Here is a 21,857-nt window from a genome sequence, read left to right as displayed (position 1 = left end):
TAATAAGTGCTATTGTCATTTTTTTAAATACATTTGTAACAACCACTAACTCAATTTGGCACTCACGAGCTGAATGTTTAAACTGGCAAGACTTAAAAAAGATGTGCAAATTATAAACTATAATTCTGACAATTCCATCAACTTTTTGGTTTTAGTTTTGAGAGAGCTAGCATGCGCTGATTCACTCACGCTGTTTGTGAACATACACTCATCACTTCTCACATAAAGTTTTCAAAATACTGATTTGTAAAATTATTTCATAAAGATGTATAAAGTGTACCTCACCCACATTATAATATCTTTTTTTACCCGCACCGGACAGAGATTGAGACAGCGCCATACCTCGGCAGGCGCGAACTTGCTTCTTAAGCATGAAATCGGTTTCTGAGATCGGCAAATTGAGAGATCGCCGATCGAGTCCCTAGAAGCAATTATTTGGTAGTTATTTGGTGATCGGCAGCTGATCAGTTGGAGCATATTTCACAAATATAAAAATAAACGTCACAACTTACATTTGCAATTCATCATGCTCCTCTGTTATTGTTGAAGGACATGATCATGAATTGCATCATTAAATATGGCACAAGCAAGCATCTCCAAAATTTCCTTGTAAGAATAGCAAGAAAAATGCATGCCTTTCTTTATTCTGATTATGCTGATCACATGAATACAGGAATAGGAATATTGTTCCGACCTTGAGATTTCCCCTTTCTTGGGGCCGAGCATGGGAATTTCTAATTCGCCCCCCCATGTTAATGGATAATTAGCTGAATAGAGTATATAAGTGCAGTCCCTAAGTGATAGTTTCTCCCAGGAGTGTCTCTTGACCAGGATGTAACATCTTACTGACTTCTTTCTCATTTGTTTCTTATGCATTTCTTATATCATGTAGCTTAATTTTTTTTTTGCTGTGGTTAATCTATTTGTTATTTCTTTGTTTCCCTGATTATCCCTAGACTTATGTTTATTATTATTCATGGTTATTGTAGTATTTGTTCAATTAAATAAAACAACGTGCATTCATTAGATAGCGTGTCTAATCCCTCTTTAATGTTGCGGCCTTAAACGAGCGGGCTGTAACAATATCCAAAGAGCATGTATGTTCTTTCCAGAATAAAGGCAAACAAAATATAGACCTTAATAACTCCTATTTATATATATAAAAAAAAAAAAATCTCTTTCAGTTCTTTTCTGCATTTCACTATCTAGTTTTACTAAACATGGCATTGTATACAATGAATACTGTTGACTGTATGACAAATTGCTTTTGACATTCCACATTTGTAATTGGCTTTGGATAAAAGCTAAATGAATGACTGTAAAGGTAATCGGAAAATGATGTGCATGTAAATGTTATCAATAACTGTTCTGACATTTTAGACTCTACAAATGACTAACATAACCATAAAAAAAATAGCGAGTTCTCATGAAGACCTAGAGAGAGACCTAGAAACTAAAAGGTAATATCTGCAGTATGACTCAACCGGATACATTTCTGTAAGCAGGTGTCTTCTGACTGTAACAAGTCTGAACAACCACCAACAAAACCAACAGAGGAGAATGTGTATCAGCAAAGGTCAAAAGCTCACTAGACAAATCCCACGGTGCTCTTCAGCATGAGAGGAAATCTGTGGTTACATGTATTTATCTGTAGGAAACGAGACTAAGAGGTTTCCTTCACACACCTCTTTGTTGTGGGCGGTTTAGGGTAAGTTGTCACAACTGTGGGCGACAGACGCTGGAGGGTGAAGATTCATTTCAAAAGATGATTATGTCAAGGCAGATAAATATCAAGACTATTTTGAAAGTCTTCCCCTTCCCTGCATTAATGTTTTGAGCTTGACAGCTTCAGTGAAGGAGTGTGTCTCTCTGTGTGTGGGGTATATGCGTGTATGTCTGTGCCCTGCATTACAAGCACACAGCTGATCATAGGCGTCCCTGTTTCACTGAGGCCTCGACACAAAGGCCTGATTGAGAAGACTCCACAGATCTGCAATCCCTCATCTCTCTTCATCTCCCCCCATCTCCCAATTTGACAGTCACGGCTTCCAACTGCACACTTTCTCACCCTACTCGGCTCAACACTTGTGGCAGTCAGATGCTGTTTAATAGTTAAACCATGATCATATACGGCACATGACAACAGATGATTCTTCTGGAATGCACACATACTGCATTAGGCTTTATTCCATTCTGTCATTTAGGTAATTAATTAACTTTAATCAGAACAAAAACCCTCAATAACTTTTATTGTACAATGGGGAGATAGTGACTAGATTCTTGATGTCTGTGGAATGTAAGAGATGATAAAGATAGGATGTGCAATGTGCATGATCACACCTGAACGCACACACCTTCATTGTACTGAAAGTGATAATGAACTGAAAAATGCAACAACAACAAAAAATCTTCTGTGGCATGCTAAAGGAAATATTCAACTTTTATTAATAGAAACAGATACAATGAAAGTGAAAATAGACTAAGGCTGTCAGTCATAAAAACGGAAAGTCGACCCAAAAATGAAAATTCCGTCCTTTTACTCGCCCTCATGTTGTTCCAAAACCTGTATGACTAACTTAGATGTTAGGCAGATTGTTCAAGCTACAGTTCAACCAAAAATGCACATTGTGTCATTTACTCACTCTTATGTCATTCCAAACCTTCTGCAGAACACAAAAGTAGATATTTTAAAGAATATTGGCAACCAAACCATTTAGGTTAAAATTTGCTTCCACTGTATGGCCAAAAACATTATACAAAATATTAATAAGTTATTTTAAGTTCCACAGCAGAAAGAAAGCCATAGAAGTTTGGAATGACATGAGAGTGGGTAAAATATGACAAAATTTTCATTTTTGGTTGTACTATTAATTTAATAGGCACCCTCTGCCTAACACATCTCATTTTGCATTGTATTTAACTCATACATGTTTGGGTTGAGTAAATTATGACATAATTGTATCTAATTTGTCCCTTTAAGAAGCAAATAAGTCTGATAAGGAGGCATGTTTTGATGAGGTAAAACTTGATAGTAAAGCGATAAACACGAATAGAGACGTGGGCTAATCATTACACGTTTCACATATGCATGAATTACATAACTCTACTCTAAACTTTATTAACCATTCTGGCCTCCGGTCTAACTTCATTACGGAAGAACTAGAGCAGGACAGCATTGTGATTGACAGCCGTAACATTCAATGGTGTTGCAGAACAGGATCATTATCATTCCAAGATGTTGCCGACAGCCAATCAGATTAAACGGAGGTGGAACTTAGTGGGCTGTCTGTCAGATGGACGTAATGAGGCCCAATCCCCGGTCTAGCTGGACGGGATTCTCCGAGAAAAGTGAGGGGGCAACAGGCCAGTATGCTCTCGTGCTTGCCTCGAACATGGTTTACCGGTATTATCCCAACAATGGCCGGTGTGAAACAAAACACTTAGAACAACCCCAGAAATCAAGCATATCATACCAATGTAAAGAATGACAGACGAATAGAGCTGAAGAGTTGTCTTTAACCCGCAAAGCCAAATAAGAGCACAACATAAACAACCTACCCAGAAATTTTCCAGGAAATAGGGCGTTATCATCTTGCTGTCCTCCCTTCTTCACAGCGGCGCTTTTCTTAATTTGAATTGCCTCAGTTTGGCTCAGTTAATCCACCAACCTCCCCCCGATGTTGTTGTGTCTGGTCTTTTTTCCTCTTTTTTTCCTGCTCTTCTGCTGCTATGGGTTTTCCTCCCTGATCTGAACACGACTCCACCTCCTCACTTGCGTTTCACCCCTCCACTTGTTCAGTATTTCATTGAGATAATTGTTATTAAGAAACAGCGACGCTGGTGGCAGTTTCAAGAATTGCATTCCCATGATGCAATAATGTAATTGTTTAAATGTCCCACTGCAAAACTCAAAATTCTGAGTGCAGACACTCTTTACTGGTATAATAATCATATGGGATTATACTACGAATTGTGGTAATATTATATTAGAGATATCACTGAAAGGTCACAGTGTAATGAGTTACTGGTGTATCAATCAAATGCCCTTAATTTAGGATATTTATAAATGAATTGTGTAGCAGATATATATCTTGGTATAACAGATAACCCCCCCCCCCCCCTCCCCTCCCCTCCCCCTTTCAAATTCAAGTATTTGAATCTTTATATTTAATACCTTTGAAATTCATTGGACAAATAACATACTCAGTGATTTTTGAAAAGGGTTTATTCTTATCAATGTACAGATCCAAGCAGTGGAACAAACTCACGTCCATAACAATGTCATACAAATATCATTACAAAATTTTTACAGTACAATATATATTCTTTGCATGATCCAAAATATTTGGTGGCCCCTAAAAATGATTACTTTCTATATTTTAATCTTTCTTCAAAATCAGATTATAAAATAAAAGTCAAAAATCACTATAAATAAAATTGCTCTCGGACCAGAAAGAGGGAGCGTTTGAGCAAAGGTTTCCTTCATTATTACATTTTCTTAATTTCCACACATATAACTATACAGCAGTTGGTGCAGTCTAGGGTGGGGACACAACATTTAGATTTTTACATTTTTGTACACACAAAAAAAAGTAAAACAATTAGATTCATTACTGTGCAATCTCCAAGTCTCATGGCCGTATTTATACCCCCACCCCCCGAAAACTCAAGTTTAACTTCAAGGCGTTACAGTATATACTGCATTTATATTTCATAAATAACAAGTGTTCAGATACATAAGGGCCAGTTTCTTCAAAATTATCCCCACATGAAGCTATACGAGTGTCTACTAACTGATATTTTATCTCCTCTAATAAAAAATAAAAAAAGTTTACATTCCTTTACAAGGAGACAGAGTGACAGAATATGCCAGTTAGAAAGGATATTCACCAGCAGCAGAATGGATTAGTGAATTGCTCTATTATTATTATGAAACATGGGAGACTGAACAGCAGAGAAAGGCATACATTAAAAAAAATAAAAGTAAACATACCTCCTGAGGTCTCTACAACATAAAATATTCAAGTAGAAAATTACAACACATAGCAGCAATCATAAGTGTAAGACGACACACTTAACATTCATAATATCTGCCTACATCTTGTTTCTTTGTTTGCTCTTTTCATAATTGTTTTTTTTTTTTCAGAAGAATCTCCGACCTCTCTAATCGGTTACCAATGTAAAACAGCTGGAATGTGACAGACAAACTGAAGAAAATAAAAACACTTTGCAAAAATACACCAGCACAACACAGACTCAGAAACACCTGACAGTATCCCATGGTGTTCAGATCTAAAATTATAAAACATTTCTCTGCGTACATCCTTAGAAGTCTGAGCCCTCAGCTGGTTCAGTTTGAATCCAGATCTTAACTTATACCTGAAAGAACCATTTCACGGGCCTCCAGATGAGTATGAACATCAGTCTTGTCTGTCTGATACTAAAGTGGCAGCAACTTTTAAGCACAAAGTTCTTAATACCGAAATCCTCACACTCTGGGATACATTCAGACATTTTAAGGCTTGCTACTATTCACATGAGGGACACAAATACTGCCTCCACAAGCACTGTACTGTCCAGGATTACACACAACACAACGTGGGACGTTTTTTAAACTTCATGCACGAGGTAACGGAACTAAATAAAAGTCACAAAAGCAATATGTGGATGGAAAACACGTCACCTGTTGCGTATGTGTGGAAAAAACACATTATTAAACCTAGTTTGTGGGGGAGGGCTAGGAAAAACAGATTGCTCATTGGGCCACCAACATGCACAAATCAAACAACTAAACATCCAGATTAACCTGATCAGTCAAAACAGATATTACAAGCATCTTCAAAATCATGCTCTGAGCAAACTAAGCAAAAAGAAATTGTGGATGTCTCAAATGAACAAAATGTGTGTTTAGGGTTCACTAGTTTGGATCTATGTCGAGCCACACTGGAAAGTGAGACTGGGACATTAAAGCCTCGTACAGAGCAATAAATCAGATGTTTGAACTGTTCAAACATCTTCACTGTGTTAATATGGAGTCTTCTCTCTTGCTTTGCGCATGCCAACGTAATTTACCAAGAAAAATGTTGAAAATAATAAATAAAGTTATGCAGTCATTCCTATTTTATTCCTTTATATTCGCATCACTGCCAGTTTAATAATGTTTAAAGATGAAAACCTTTTCACTATCAATGATATGAGAGGACTTACATTTCTAGTTACGTTGTTACCTTTCAGACGAAGCGTCTAAAATATGGTACGTTTTTAGAATGTTTACGGTCTACTGCTGTGCATAGCTGGCCCACAAAATACGGTCTGCACACTTTCATGCAGTCGAGCTATACCCTACATCACCCCATGCAAAGGAACTTATGCTTAGCGTCCAGTTGAGATTTACATCACACCCACCCCCTCTAAATGATACAGTCCAGAAAATAAACAAAACCTGTTTTTTAAGCTTTCAGAGCTCGTCTCCAGGCACTTTCCTATGTCAGGAGTGCAACAATACAGAGTTTACACATATCTTCATGTCATTGTTTGTTTGTTTTTTACCCCTGGATGTCCCGTTACATTAAGTGCCCTGGTGAATGAACGCTAACAATGTATTTTGTTTTCACCCTCATGGTTGATTGTTATGACATGATGAAAAAGCTTTCCTCCCTATTTAGGTTTGGCTTGGCGAGGTGTCGTCGACTAGTGCCTTAGCTAACACTTCCCTCCCACCCCATCTACAGGGGTCCAGTGGGCCGTGTGACTCCCTCCCCTGCTAGACCACCCTTCCCCCCAGGTAAAGGGCAACATATGCCCTGGGTATCAGAGGTTCCCATCCTCTCGCATAGTGAATAAGCTGAAGAACAAAAGAGAAAGAGATCAAATTAGATTAATGTTACACGTACAGTATCATTATTAAATAGATATCAGTAACACTTTAAAATAACAAGCATTTAAGGTTATGTCTACTGTTCATTGGGAGAAAATCTGTAGAATTGACTTAAATTTGATCAAATTTGAGCTACCTTATTGAAAGTAGGGCTGTGAAATGATTAATCGCATCCAAAATAAAATATTTAAAAAGTACTGTGTATAATTATTTGGAATATATAAATACACACACATGCATGAATACATTTACGTTTTTTTTTAACTATACATAAACTATATATACATGCAAATATTTCTTAAATATATACATGCATGTGTGTGTATTTATATATACAAAATGATTATACACAGTACACACACGTATTATGTAAACACAAAGTTTTATTTTGGATGCGATTAATCGTTTCACAGCCCTAATTGAAAGATTAATAAAGTTTCACAAAATATTTATTAATGGGCATGCATGGGATAGAGTGTGCCGAATATAATAATTACCATAATAAATAATTAGTAATAATTAAACTGACTTTAAATTCTGCAAAAAATCTGCACAATATATACTCTACCGTTCAAAAATTTGGGGGTCAGTAAGATTTATTTTTTTAAAGAAATTAATATTTTTATTCAGCAAGGATGCATTAAATTGATCAAAAGTCACAGTAAAGACACATAATATTACAAAATTATTTCTACATTGATAATAATAAGAAAATGTATATTGAGCAGCAAATCAGCATATTAGACTGATTTCTGAAGGATATATAGGATATATCTGAAGGATATATATTTAACTGTGCATGCAGGCCTATTTAAACGACATTTGCTTTTATATAGTAAACATTTAAAAACAACTGCGACGAAGAGCTGCTGTATAGCCTTATAAAGAAGCTTTGACACACTCCTCTAATAGAGAGTCTAGCTTAGGAAATCTCATGGAAAATTACCTCTTCAATCAGGTAACATCTACACCCCATAGAAGGCTGCAAGTCTCTCTTTGAGTGGAAGGGGAAACTGGTCAGAAAAGCGTCTCCAATTCTCGTCTCCAACCTGGTTCTTAAACCCATGCAAGATCTAGCAGGGAACACGCACTTAAGTATGAAGCATGCGTCCACAATCACCTTGAAGGTTTTTCCCAACTCACAGACTCATACAAAATATTTACACAGCGCTCTACCTTATAGAACATTTCTCGAAGATCGTCTTTTGGGTTCATCCAGGATGCTACAGCATCACAGAAAAATATAAAGTCCTGAAGAGGGATGGTAAAGAAAACAAAGAGGATCATTTTCGATTGTCAGAGCACTCAAGAGAGACATCACTGAGAATATCGTGTCATACCTGCACCACACCACCAGGGTTGACCGTGATCATGGTGCAGATTCCTCTGAACGCAGAGTCTTTTTCTTCATTGTCTCTTATATTGCGAAGAGAGGTGCACCTAGTGAAGGGAAGAACCAGTTTTCAAATAACAAGCCTGTGCGGTTAGTTTGCTTGTGGACTAACACATAATCAACACAATATCATGACTATCACCTCAGAGCACCTTGGGACGAGCAAACGTTTTAAAATCACAGAGATTGGTCAATCGAGAAACCAACATTTTTATCTTCTTTGTGATGAAAACATTCTCTTGTTGAAACCGAAAAGTAGCTTTCGGGTTTACCTGAAGAGTTCAGCTTGTTGCAATATTTCCTGACAATCCCACAATCATTTTACAGAAAATTAAAATCTTATTTTTTCTAGCATCAATATCATTGGTTCTTAATCATATACATCTACCTTCTTTAGAAATTATGTTATTGTTTATAAAGATCTTCAGCTGCTTTTGTGGTAAAACAACCTACTTCTTTATAAGAACAAGTACAACGCTTACAACAAATACAATGTCTATATAGCACCATGTATTCTGTCAGCTGCTAGTTTATAGAGTTAAACTAGTGCACATTTTGGGGCAGGCATTCTGGGATAGAATCATGCAGCTAAAAGACTCCACATCTAATGGGGAGGAAAAATACTTTTTAAAGAAGCTTTTCCACTTATCTTCTTTTTATCCATAGATAACTAGCGCTTTTGTTTCCTGAAACCAGCAAGCATTTGATATTACCCCATGCACTCAATTAGTAGTTAGATAGCGACAATAAAAGACGAAAACAGAAGTGAAAACTGAAATAAATCAATTGAGAATACATGAAGGTGCTCCTGAGGCAAATTAAACAACAAGACCTAGAGGGACAGGGTTAGTCACATGGTTGGCAATGATTTAGACTGAATCATACAGAACAGAGAGAAAGGTAGAGCGAAAGTGAGGGATGCCTTCTCTCAAATGTCTTGAATAGGCCTCCTACTGTGTCTTCTTGCATGGCAAGAAGATATAAATATTATCCTAGCGAAATTGTATGCTTTGTATATACAACTCTGGATGTTTCTATACTAGCGCAAGGCATGAAGAAAAGCAGGAGCCTTTTCAAGAACACTGGGAACAAGGTTTGGAGAGAAACTGAGCGAGTGAGAGAAAGACAGAGAGAGAGAGAGAGAGAGAGAGAGAGAGAGAGAGAGAGAGAGAGAGAGAGAGAGAGAGAGAGAGAGAGAGAGAGAGAGAGAGAGAGAGAGAGAGAGAGAGAGAGAGAGGAGAGAGAGAGAGAGAGAGAGAGAGAGAGAGAGAGAGAGAAGAGAGAAAGAGAGAGAGAGAAAGAGAGAAAGAGAGAGAGCCATAGGGAGAAAAGCCAGAAGATAGACATAAAGAGGAAATGAATGAAATAAAAGATTGAATAATACACACCAGGGTCTTATAAACTGCTGTAGCATGGGTGCCACCTCTTGAGGACAAACGTAACCAAGACGACCAATTGTTATTGCTAAGGTAACGCAATCACGGTTATACAGCACCAAACGCCAACCAAGACATGAGCGAATGAGGGGGGAGGAGAAAACAAAAAGAAACAAACAAACAAACAAACAAACAGACAACTCAGAAACAGAACTCAACAGAATCTGTGTATGAGAATAAACACAAGATTTCACTAGTGCTCTTCACAGCCCCAGACTACAGGGTCAAATGTAAAAATATGACACTAAAAAACATAGATCTCGTTTAAGGGAGGAGTCTTAGAAAACACAGCTTCTTTACAGCTCAGAGAAACTTTCAGTGTCCGCCAAATTTATGTAACGTCACTACATCACCTTCATGACTGCATGTTCTTTCCCCCCCCAAATCCCTGTTTTAGAGATGAAGACTACAGAAAACAATCTTGTTTTGTAAGATTTTCTCCCTTAAACTCACAAAAATTTCTTCAGTAGAACAGAAAAGTCTTGTCTTTCTTTCTGTCTCTTTTGTTTCTTTAAGTAATGCATGTTACGCCAAGCGAACTACATGGAGAGGACTAGATTCCACCAGGATCTTAAGAGGCACAGAGGAGGGAGACCTAAGTTTAAGAGACACAAAACTATGCAACATTCTCATTAAAGACAGGCATTTATGAACAGTCCAATGAGACATGCAGAAAGCAGATGATTGGCTCATTAGAGAACGCAGTTCAGTGCAGGATGGGCTGATTCACCATTATCATATTAATTAGTAGATAAACTCAATATCATAACATTAATGATATCAAACCTGCACCATGAAGAGATCTCGTACACATACTGTTCAAATGTTTGGGGTTGGGAAGATGTCCTATGTTTTTTCAAAGTCTCTATGCTTACCAAGGATGCCTTTATTTGATCGAAAATACAGTAAAAAAAACAATAATATTGTGAAATTATATATTATTTTTATATATTTCAAAATGTATTTTATTCTTGTGATTGCAAAGCTGACATTTTTCAGAAGCCACTGCTCCAGTCCTCAGGGTCACATGATCCTCAGAAATATTTTTTTTTAATCAATTTCTTATTATTATTATCAATGTTGAAAACGGTTGTGCAGTTTAGAATTTTTGCGGAAACAGAATTGCGATTTGTTTTTTCAGGATTCTTTGTATAGAACGTTCAGAAGAACAGAATTAAATTTTTTTGTAATAACGTAAATGTCCTTGCTTTCACTTTTGATCAATTTAATGCATCCTTGCTAAATAAAAGTATTCATTTATTTATCTTACTGACCCCAAACTTTTGAACAGTAGTGAGTTAGCAGACTCACACTTGAAACTTGACTCATAAAAATGGTCAGTGGGGATTTGCCTATGCCACATGCTTACTTTTCTTTCTTTTTTAAGGACTTAGTCCCTGTGACATTAATAATCAAGACATCAGCAATCCTGCATCAAACATTAGCCGTCCTTGACTAAACAACATTCAACATCTATTGGCAGATATGCATTCACATTGAAAAAGAAAAGTAACTAAAACAACAGAAATAAATCGACAAACAGGAACACATCTACAAGTACCCTTGTTTCTTTGAGAGTATGTTAGGAGCATTACACTTCACCCTCATTTAAAAAAAGGCATCAATGTCGCCGGCCATTACGGCTCAGACTAGAGCTTCAATTTGAGCAGTCCAATTAGAGTGGAGTGTAACTGGGATATATTTTGTGAGGTACAGGTGCTATACATTCATCTAAACACTACAAAACAGATTTAGTTTGAGTTTAGACGTTTTCTCTGAATTAAAAGGGTAAAAAAGACTATTTAAAGTGACATTTTTCAAGTAAAAAAAAAAACATTCAAATCAAAGACAGCAGGTCTTAATATTCCTATCATGGCTGTTTTACATTTATCGTGGTTTGTATTGTAATATCTCACTGACTGATGCTTGTGACTTAATTACAGTGATATTAACTCTACTTGCTAACATGGAATTCATTCAATTTATTAATCCACTTCAGTAAATACCATGGCTGGACTGTTACAAGGTCTGTTATGTTCATTTCTGAAGACAGGATATGCTGAGGGAACTAACTTTGTATATAGAATAAATGAGCATTAAAATCGCTCTTATTCTTATTCATTACACAGTTAGTTAGTTAATATTCACATCAAGTTATCTTAAAACCTTTATCAAACCTTGTAAGGTCCACTTCCTGGAGTTTGTATGGAGATTAATAAGCACTGCGGAACGGGGACTGGGAGAGTTTGGGAAAGAAAGAGGGCGGAAACCTCTTGTGAGGGGTCAGCCTGGTCTAGCACCCCTCATATGGTACCTGTATTCTCCAGCAGAGTCTTGGGTGTGTTGGGTCTGTTTATGATCTCCACAAGCTGCTGTAAAACCATCGGGACATAAGGCTGCATCTCAGAACCTGAGCAGAGACACAAATAGCATGTTAACCTTAAAGGTATAATGAAATCAGTGAAATCAATAACTGAAGATGATGATGAAACTCTCACCCATTTGAATAGATATCTCTCCAATGGCCCATGTTGCATTATTGCAGACTGATATCAATTCTGGGTTCAGGTTTGTGCCTAAGATAGGCATGAAGTTAGCTAGAAAGGAGAGATTAACACAAACAAACAATCAACAACAACAAAAGTAAGTTCCTGAAGGTAAACCGAGATGGATGAAACTGAGAAAGTGTCAGGGAATATGTGCAACCACATACCAATGCAAGGTTTGACATGTTGGAAACAGGCTTTGGTCAAATCTCCCAACAGGGCAAAAGAACTCTGTCGAACCTCTGGCATTTTATCCTTTGAAAATACAAAAATCAAAAGACTTAATTTTTACAAGGCTAAAACAGTTTTTGCAAGCCTTTTTTCTTTACTCAATTTAAACAGGTGGACTGGGGTCTGGTTCGCAATTGGTATGAAAAGTGAGCCGTCCTAATTTCATAAAGTTAGCATGGTTGAACTCAGTTGAACTGTGGCACAAACACACCATGGTTCAAGTTTTGGGTCAGCAAGATTTTTGTTTTTGAAAGAAATGAATACGTTATTCACACTAAACTGATCGAAAGTGACAGTAAAGACATTTATAATGTTACCACAGATTTCTATTTAAAATAAATGCTCTCAATTTATCAAATAATATATATTTTTTTTAAATCATGGTTTCCACTAAAATATTAACTGTAAAATATAAAAATGTTTTCGACATTGATAATAATAATAAATGTTATTTGAGCACTAAATCATATTAGAATAATTTCTGAAGGATCATGTGACACTGAAGAAAAAAATGGACATTACAGAAATAAATCACATTTTAAAATAGAAATAAATTGAATTATATTACACAGTATTACTGCAGACTTGGTGAGCATAAGAGACTTCTTTCAAAAACATGAAAAAAATCGTACAAACCCCAAACTTTTGAACATTAGCGTAAATGAACAGAGACCTTCTCGGGTTACAAATATAACCATGGTTCACTGAGAAGGGGAACAAGACACTGGGAAAGCCGTGCGAGTTCCCAGTAGAAAGGGAACTGATAAGAGAGGAATTGAACTTGGGTTTGGACAAAGCAACCAAATGAAGTGTGAAACAACCAAATGGTATTGTTGAAGTTCTGTTAGTGTTAGTTATATTAGGCTAAACACATGTTGTTTAGGCTAAACACAACTTGTTATGCTGTATAGTTACCTGCATGCACTGGTACATGAGAGTGAGAATGTTGCTACGGGCAACAAGCTGTTCAATGTTCCCGCCGAGACCCTCTGCTAACCCGCTGAGCAGATCCAGAGCCACAATCATGAAATCTTTATCAGGAGCTTCATAAAACTCAGGCTGCGTCTGGTGAAGCTGTGTGACAGATAGAGAGAGATCATGTGATATCCACTATGTTGGATAAAACAATGTTTTTAAATTATGCCCATCTCTCATTTTGCAACACTTTTCACTCTCCAGTATTTTCTTTAAGCTAACAGAGATTTACGGAATGCTTGATGTATGAGTGGTCTCTCACCACGGCATGGGCGAGTGTTTTCTGGACCAGGTTGACACAGCGTTGGTAGACAGGCTCACAGTATGGCAGGAAGCCACTCTGAAGGGCAGTGGCCACAGACGAGAGACACTAAAAGAGAAACAAACATAGAATGATAAGGATCTTGTTCTGAATCACAACCATCAAGGACATACACTGACATGCAAAATTCTAAACAATACAAATATTTGTCTCTGACTTCTGCTGAATTAATCTTTTTTTTTCTCTGCATGTTTTAGAAATGATGCATTAAATTGACCAAAAGTGACAGTAAAACATTTATAATGTTACAAAAGATTTTTATTTCAAAATGCTGTTCTTTTTAACTATCTATTCATCAAGGAAACTTAGGATATCAGAATGATTTCTGAAGGATCATGTGACACTGAAGAAATGATGCTAAAAAAAAAGTATTTTAATTGTAATAATATTTCACAATATTACTGTATTTTTTTATCAAATAAATGCAGACTTGCTGAGCATAAGAGACTAAAAAAAAAAAAAAAAAAAACCTCTGAACGGTAGTTTACATAAATGAAATGTTAGATCACTACCTCCAGTAAGGGAAAGAGGTCTTTATCTTCATCTTTTAGCTGGTTCCATTTTTGTATCAATGGAGGCATCAGCATCTGAATATATTCCTGCAAATAGAGCACAGTGCATGTGAACAACAACACGAAAAGTTACTGGCAGACAAAGCAAGAGAAATGTTGATTATAATTATATTAAATACTTCAATTACAAATAGTTTATTTTAATTCAAATGTTCTACCTCTACTGTATATGTTTGAAAAAATAAAGATATGTGCCTGTTACAAAAGAGTTTGTGTTTATTTGATCGTGCAATTACTGGTTTGTTGAGATGGTGGCCCACAGAGTCAGCCAGAGTCCCAATGGCATCATAGAGAATGAGTAGGTTCTTGTGCTGGTATTTACTGAAAGCAAAGACCAACGTGTCCAAAATATAAGCAAGGTACGGCACCAGCTCAGTGCAAGCCTCCTCTTCAAGAGTAGCAAAGGCACTGTGGGAGGAAGAGTAAGAGTCAGAGATTAAAAGAGGATAAAAAGAGATCTCAGGTGTAGAGCTTAGATTCTCTGCCCGAGCCCGAACTTGACCCGACCCGTGGGCCGATATTTCCCACCACTACCCTCGGGCCGGGCCCTTGATCAAGCATTTGTGTTACAAAATGCTACACGTCACGTCATGCGCAGCGTCTCCTCCATTCGCACGCATCACACCGGGCCTGGGATAATAGGCTTTAAAAATATTTATTTTGTTTAAAAAATATTCTATATTCTAAAACCTTGTTTTATTATATTAGAGTAGTAAGCCTACTCCTCCTAGGCCATTCAAAGTTCATTCTTGTTCATTTTCTGTATTCATCATTGTTCACTTTAAAAAAAAAAAATTTTTACGTTTCATCATTCAGATCCATTCCATTCTGAATAAACAATTCCATTCTGCGGTCACTTGCATTGCACGTGAACTGGAGCGCATCTCATCATATTAATAAAAATCAATGCACGCGTGTCACCGGATTTACAAATGCACATCTTGCTTGTTGCACGCACACATATTATGTTGAAATAACGAGATATTATGTTGAAATAACATTATTAATAATAATAAATCTTTAAGAATATTTGATTGAAAGCTGAATGTTGTGCTTCAATTTAATCAAATTAATACTTTAACTGTGATCATTAAAATAATTGAATATTAAATATTAAGTGGCCAATGTTTGCTAATTTATTAATAGTATTTATATATTTAGTACCCCCTCAGCACCTGCGTTAAAAAATGTAAAAATTATAACCAGGGGCATCGCATTTTAATCAGTGGTTAAAATGTATCTTTACCTTGATATCATAGCAGTATAATCCTAAACTTTTGCTGTGTTCCCTTTATTTCACTGACGACTGCTTTTCAAATCTCGGAGTTCAATGCAGGATTCGCAAACTGCTTGCTCTTGAAAGATGGTGTTCAAAATACTTAGTTTTGAGTTTTATATTGTGTAGGTCTCCTGCTAACTGGTTAACTCACATTATTACTGTCTTACTTAAATACTTCTGCTGATCAGTTGTGGGCCACTATTACCTAAAACTGTGTCTATTAATGCAGATCGTCTGTCGTTCTCACTACTTTGAGTAAAAATTAAGCATGGAGCAAGATTTGTTTGTTTGACATAATGACTTTGTTACAGTCATTCACGCTAGAGCTCGGCTAATGTATGCACTGTTATTGATACAGTTTCCACGTGTTCACCGCAATAAATTAGAAAAATACTCGGTAAATAAATAAGTACAAGTAAAATAATCGGTTTGTTGATGGACATGCACTTGTTAATGCTGATGGTGAGGAATTACAGTTGCAACATCCCATAATGTACCTCAAACTGAGTAGTGTATCACTGAAACATCCTGCTAAAGTTGTCCTTGCAATGGAGGTTCGGGTTGAATGAATAGTTCTTCCAATGTTTCATCATCGGACTCGTTCTCGCATTGATATGGTCAAATCAACGTCATTGTTCGTTACTGTGTTTAGTTCACGGTGTAGGAAGCCTCAGGACAAGCAGATCTGACGTTCTATGGCAATTGGCATGTAGACCAATCACAACAGACTGAGTCTGGTCTGGCCAATCAGAGCAGAGTAGCTTGCGGAAAGGAGGGATTTAGAGAGATTGATTCATCTGACGAGTCGTTTGAGAATCATTGAAAATGTGGTGATGTGGAAATGTATATTATGAGAAAATTAAACAGTTTTTTTGACATTTGATGCATGTAAATCTGTTGTAGGAGACTCCAAAACAACATTAGGAAACTTTAAAATAGCATAATAGGGGCACTTTAAACAAGATATACAATATTGTGACACATGCTCACCTGCAGGCGGCCTCTTGGACGCGTTTGTTACTGTCAAGTATCCGTTTGAGCAGTTCAGTCATGAGCGGTTTGAGGTAGGTATCGGGGGGCTGGCTAACAACCCAGTGTGCATAGCGGCTCAGAGTCCAGCAAGTGATGGATCGAACCAGCGCCTTCTTATCAGAGAGACACTGTACCAGATGTGGAATCAACTCTGGCAAGTAGGCGATCATCCCCTGCATACAGCCTAAAGAAAAGAAAGAAAATACTTGTCAAAAAAGAGAGATGGAGGTCACACTTTATTAAAAAATTCATTCTAATTAACTACATGCACTTGGTGTGCAATTCTTTTTTTGAAGTTGCTAGTAATTACAATTTTTTTTATTAGTACAGTAATTAACAAAAGTGACACGTAATTTGTGTAACACAAACACATTAAAATAAAGGATTAGCCAGTTAAGATATAAATTTGTATTTATTTGTTAAACAAAAAGTATACATATATATTACAGTCCAAAAGTAGGGGCCAATAAGATTTATTTAAAGAAATAAATACTTTTTTCTGCAAGGAACCTCAAAAATTGCTCAAAAGTGACTGTAAAGATATCTTTACTTTTATATCTTATCTTGTACTTTTGAACTTTCCATTAATCAAAGAATTCTGGGAAAATACGGTTCCCATAAAAGAATTGGGCAACACAGCCGTTTTCAACATTCATAATAAGAAATGTTTATTGAGCAGAATGATTTCAGAAAGATCATGTGACACTGAAGACTGGAATAATGATGCCATCACAGGAATAAATAACATTTATTTTAAAATATATTAAAATAGAAAACAGTTATTTTGAATTGTAATAATATTTCACAATATTACTGTTTTTACTGTATTTATGATAAAAATAAATAAATGAAACCTTGGTGAACATAAGAATTTCTTTCAAAAACATTTTCAACTTTTTTGGTAGTGTAGGTAAGTCTTTTTCAAGACTTCAGTTTCTCTTTTTAAATGCTAATCCTTTGATTTGTGTGAATCATATTATGCGTTTGTGTGTAATTTTTGAATACCTTCAGCAATGGCTCCCAGTACAAGTATGCCCGACTCCTTAATAAGCCACTCTGGATGGAACAGTAGTTCTTTCAGTAGAGGAAGAATATGCAACAGCAAATCATCTCTGAAAACATTCGCCAAGACATCCAGTGCAGCTGCAGAACATTTCCCTACACACATCAGAAAAAACAATGAAGACACAAGCAAACGTTGAGTACTTGGCTGAGTCTGTCATTTCTAAACTTCACCGTTTCTTACTCAAGTTCCAGTCTGAAATAGTTTCGTCGTCATCCAAATCATCTTCATCATCCTCCTCGTCCTCAATGGAGTCTCCTCCCTCGTGTTGTTGGGCAACGGTGCGTGAGCGATGGAACCTTGGGCGAATGTCCTGCTCATTGTCTGGGACTGCGTCATCCTCCTCAACATCACCCTGAAAATCATTTACTTATTAAGTTTTCTAGTTGTTTTTTTGACAAACTTTTTGTCTGACACAGTGTTGTGTCCACATTATACAAGACCAAGAGGGTATGTGTAGGAATGCACAACACAAAATTTGTTCCTATAATTAGCTTTTTTCTTTTTTTTTTTTTCTTTTTTTTTTACTCTGATCGTTCATTTCATTTAATAAGCTAACTAGATGCTTTAGAACTCAAGTGTCTTAACATGAAAGACAGAGATATGGAAAATAAAGTGCTACTAATTTGTATATGACAGCCAAATGTAAACCAATGGACAATGTGGGGTTATTTTAATGTGGTTTAGCATCGTAACCAAATCATATGTTGGTTGTGCGCATGAACTCAATGACAAATCACAGGTGTTTTATTTAGTCTGTTTGCCCCAGTCTGATCCACAGATGTGTGTTTTATGTTTCACTTCTGTTTGGGGCGGCATATAAAAATGTCACAATCAGTTGATACTCAAAAAGAAGCTTTAAAACCAGAGAGAGAGAAACTGACCTTCAACAGGATTATGTCAATTTCAGAGTATTTCATTCCATTCACAAGAACTGGTGTCAATCTGTCACAAAACATGGAAAAACATGACTGATCCTGATAAAGATGATGTTTTTTGATCAAAAAGACACACGCGTGTGTGTGTGTGTGTGTGTGTGTGCTCACTTGTGCAGGTGTCCACACAGAACCTCCTTACACACAGGTTGCTCAGCAAGAGTGAGCCAAAACTCACAAGCCTCCAAAGCAACATTTTCATCTTGATCCTGTGTCCTCTGCAACATGTACTGAGAAATAGAAGTAGAAAGAGAAACAAAAACCTTGAGCCTTATTCATGAAACACGAGCACAGATCATAATTGTGTGTTAAAAAAAAAATCTCCAAAATAATTTTTACAACAACAAAAAAACTATCCCACTGAATGCAATGAAAAAATAGTTTTACGTACAAAATACACAGAAATTGCTCACGTTTCATAAGTAAGGCTCATCGATTCCATTTTTAACAAACTAGTCCACAAAGGTCTAGCTACAGAAAGTCCACAAGAGGCTGCTGTTGCTTCATTTTGCCTCTCTGGGATTTGCTGGGCAAATTTATCATTAAAAATTTACAACCATTATTGATGATCATCTAAGACAGTATCTAATTCCTGCAGAAGTCAAAGTTCTCTTTCAGCGCTCATGTAATAGAGTTATATAAGGTTTTTATTAGGAGCTACAGGAGGTGTGATCTAACCTCGATGATGTTGTGCATTTGAGGAAGGAGACGGTCTAGTCGGACTTCCAAAAGCATGACTAAAGCTCTGCACACGTTCTTCCTCACTTCTGGCTCCTCATCACCTGCCAGTGCAAACAGGTTCTGAGGTACAAAGACACATTCATAAATATAAAAAACATAAATCACAATAATCAACATTTTTGGATCATAATTCTATAATATGGAATAGTTAGGTTAAAACCATGACAGAATTCTAATGTCAGGTTTGGAGGTGGTACCTCAATGAAAGGATCTATGTGCAGCATTAGGGCCTGTGTTCTGCTGATGATGAACTGGTTGACACAGGCAATGGCGTGAGATCTACAACAGACAACAAGCACAGTACATATATCAAACAAGTCCGAACAATTGCTCAGCAAATTGTAATGTATATATATATATACACATACGTGTAGATATATCACAAACATTTCAGGGCCAGTATGTATGTGGTTGACACTCCAACACAGTAAGTGGCGGTACTGCACCATAACGTTGGTTGTCAGCCGCCATAAAACGGAAAAAGACGACGCAGTGAGTGCTTCTCAACTGGAAGGCTGCGTCCTAGTAAGGCTGCATATCTAGGCTGCCAAGTCATCAGGCTCCGTCCCAAGCTGTCTCAATTTGATTGATCAAAGGAAGGCAGTCTTTGTTTCGCGTCCTTCATTCTGCTTATTTTCAAGGATGCATCATCTGTATCTCTCATCATCTTTCCGTCCTTCAGTCACCCACAATGCTTTCCACACATTCCAATTCACATTTCATAATTCAAAAGAGAATTAGCAAAAAATGAATCGGAACTGAGCTCGTCCAATTTCATTATGCAATGCAAGACAAAAACATGATTTCGGAGATGAAGGCTTTATTTTTTGTAAATCAATCACATTATGCTATGTCTAATGAAAACCACTGGGAGACCACAGGCGATTGTCATTCTCTGTATTGCATTAATAGAAAGTCTGTGTATATAAAGACTTGTTCCACAACTAATTTTAATAGTTTGCTTATGTGCCATGACCTTAAGGAAACATTTATGACGTAGCCATGCGCACTTACTAGACCATCTCATCATTTTAGTGCTTAATACTGAGGAGGACTCTAGTCTAGAGCTGGGCGATGTGGCCAAAAAAAAACACTGGCAACCACTCGCCAAACAGGTGAACATTTCACAAATTAAAATGACATGTTTTGTCTCTTAGAAATGCACAGTAACTACATTATATCGTGGCTTTAAGTTTCTTCTGTTTTCGGCATCAGTGTTGTTAATTTCAGCGCTGTTTCATCTGGTTTAAATCACGAGGCCTTTGATTTGTGGTTTGTATGAGAGATCTTTGCACCGTACTCGAGCACTTCTCACTTCTCACAGGATCTCAGAGCGCGTTTAGTGGTCACATGATTGAGACGGTCACTGAGTAATTGCGTTCGCTCTGAGCTCACACTGCGGTGTGTTTTGAGCTGAACTGTAAAAATTTCCGTAAGGCGCGCGGTTCAAACGAGCAGCTCTGTTTCGTTTGGCTTTTGCCATTTAATGTTTCTCATACGCAACAGGAATGACAGCGCTTATCAATGCGACGGTCTGCAACATGCATGCGCAGCATTATTTGCATAGTGCACAAACATTATATCGCACACTTATTGAACTTTTGTTATAATTTCATCTAGGAAAATGATATTGCGATATATCGCCCAGCCCTACTGGACTGGACTAAGAAGGACACAGCCTCACTAGGATGCAGACTTCCAATTGAGAAGCGTCCAATGTTTAGCTAATATGCACAAAATCATGTTGGAGGAGATGACAGACAAAAGCAAGACACAGTGTGGGTGTTTTTTTAATTGCGTAAAATGATTTTAGATTTTTTTTTTTGAGATATCGCAATGATATTGTTATGTTATTGTGTTAATGTGGTTTCATACAGCTGTGCTCCATCAATGAACACATGCTTGTCTTACCTGATCTTGGGGCTATTGTGCTTGAAAAACTGCAGGAACTTGGGGATCATCACATTGAGCGGGCGGTCCAGCATGTCACTGTCCAGGATCTCAGCAGAGTCCTCACAGATCTTTTGCAGAGCTCCAAAAGCCCCCTGAAGGACAAACACAACAGGAATGGAACAGACAAATCATATATTTCCCCTTTAGACTGAACAACCTCACATTTTTTATCTAAAATGCTTCCATTACAATCAATCAAACTGCCCAAACCAGCAATGAATGTCAGACGGTGACACAGAGGCCTTCAGTTAACAGACACTCTATTTCTATTTTTGGCATGATGTGCAGCCAGTGCTGCTGAAAATAAAATATAATACTTTTGCCGTTGCCTCAAGCTCACTGCTGGCTCATGGACTGTCTACACTGAAGGTGACATGCAAAGCAGACGGCCAAAATCATTATTTTAAGGGAGAATTTATAGTAGAACCTGGGAAATACTGCAGTGGCAGAGAGACAGAGAGGGCAGTAAAGCATAAAAAAAAGTAATCAACTCTGACACCAA

General features: G+C 37.1%; 2 protein-coding genes across 6 annotated transcripts in view; both read right to left on the bottom strand.

Moving 5' to 3' along the window:
- Positions 1 to 3,803, bottom strand: part of fcho2 (FCH and mu domain containing endocytic adaptor 2) — a 53,267-nt gene extending 49,464 nt beyond the window's left edge. For 3 of the 4 annotated variants that reach the window (XM_082169025.1, XM_082169027.1, XM_082169026.1), the window contains exon 1: positions 3,559 to 3,800. In XM_082169025.1, the coding sequence (XP_082025151.1) occupies positions 3,559 to 3,591 (33 nt within the window). In that variant the 5' untranslated portion in view covers positions 3,592 to 3,800. Of the gene's footprint in view, positions 1 to 3,558 lie in introns of all 4 variants that reach the window. The other variant, XM_082169028.1, reaches the window with a different exon arrangement.
- A 404-nt stretch (positions 3,804 to 4,207) lies between these two features.
- Positions 4,208 to 21,857, bottom strand: part of tnpo1 (transportin 1) — a 34,063-nt gene continuing 16,413 nt past the window's right edge. Inside the window, exons 5-24 of one of the 2 annotated variants that reach the window (XM_082169498.1) lie at positions 21,314 to 21,447; positions 19,600 to 19,681; positions 19,340 to 19,462; positions 18,773 to 18,891; positions 18,611 to 18,671; positions 17,910 to 18,081; positions 17,669 to 17,821; positions 16,622 to 16,847; positions 14,589 to 14,760; positions 14,293 to 14,379; positions 13,721 to 13,828; positions 13,399 to 13,557; positions 12,420 to 12,507; positions 12,205 to 12,303; positions 12,021 to 12,116; positions 9,659 to 9,734; positions 8,218 to 8,317; positions 8,054 to 8,128; positions 7,824 to 7,950; positions 4,208 to 6,844 (exon numbers count right to left, since the gene is read on the bottom strand). In XM_082169498.1, the coding sequence (XP_082025624.1) occupies positions 7,843 to 7,950; positions 8,054 to 8,128; positions 8,218 to 8,317; positions 9,659 to 9,734; positions 12,021 to 12,116; positions 12,205 to 12,303; positions 12,420 to 12,507; positions 13,399 to 13,557; positions 13,721 to 13,828; positions 14,293 to 14,379; positions 14,589 to 14,760; positions 16,622 to 16,847; positions 17,669 to 17,821; positions 17,910 to 18,081; positions 18,611 to 18,671; positions 18,773 to 18,891; positions 19,340 to 19,462; positions 19,600 to 19,681; positions 21,314 to 21,447 (2,238 nt within the window). In that variant the 3' untranslated portion in view covers positions 4,208 to 6,844; positions 7,824 to 7,842. Of the gene's footprint in view, positions 6,845 to 7,823; positions 7,951 to 8,053; positions 8,129 to 8,217; positions 8,318 to 9,658; positions 9,735 to 12,020; positions 12,117 to 12,204; positions 12,304 to 12,419; positions 12,508 to 13,398; positions 13,558 to 13,720; positions 13,829 to 14,292; positions 14,380 to 14,588; positions 14,761 to 16,621; positions 16,848 to 17,668; positions 17,822 to 17,909; positions 18,082 to 18,610; positions 18,672 to 18,772; positions 18,892 to 19,339; positions 19,463 to 19,599; positions 19,682 to 21,313; positions 21,448 to 21,857 lie in introns of those variants that run through there. The other variant, XR_014206006.1, reaches the window with a different exon arrangement.

The sequence above is a fragment of the Leuciscus leuciscus genome (genome assembly GCF_965113295.1).
Source record: "Leuciscus leuciscus genome assembly, chromosome: 5".
Taxonomy (NCBI): Eukaryota; Metazoa; Chordata; class Actinopteri; order Cypriniformes; family Leuciscidae; genus Leuciscus; species Leuciscus leuciscus.
The sequence above is the reverse complement of the archived record's forward strand: the minus strand, read 5'-3'. Positions and strand labels throughout refer to the sequence as shown.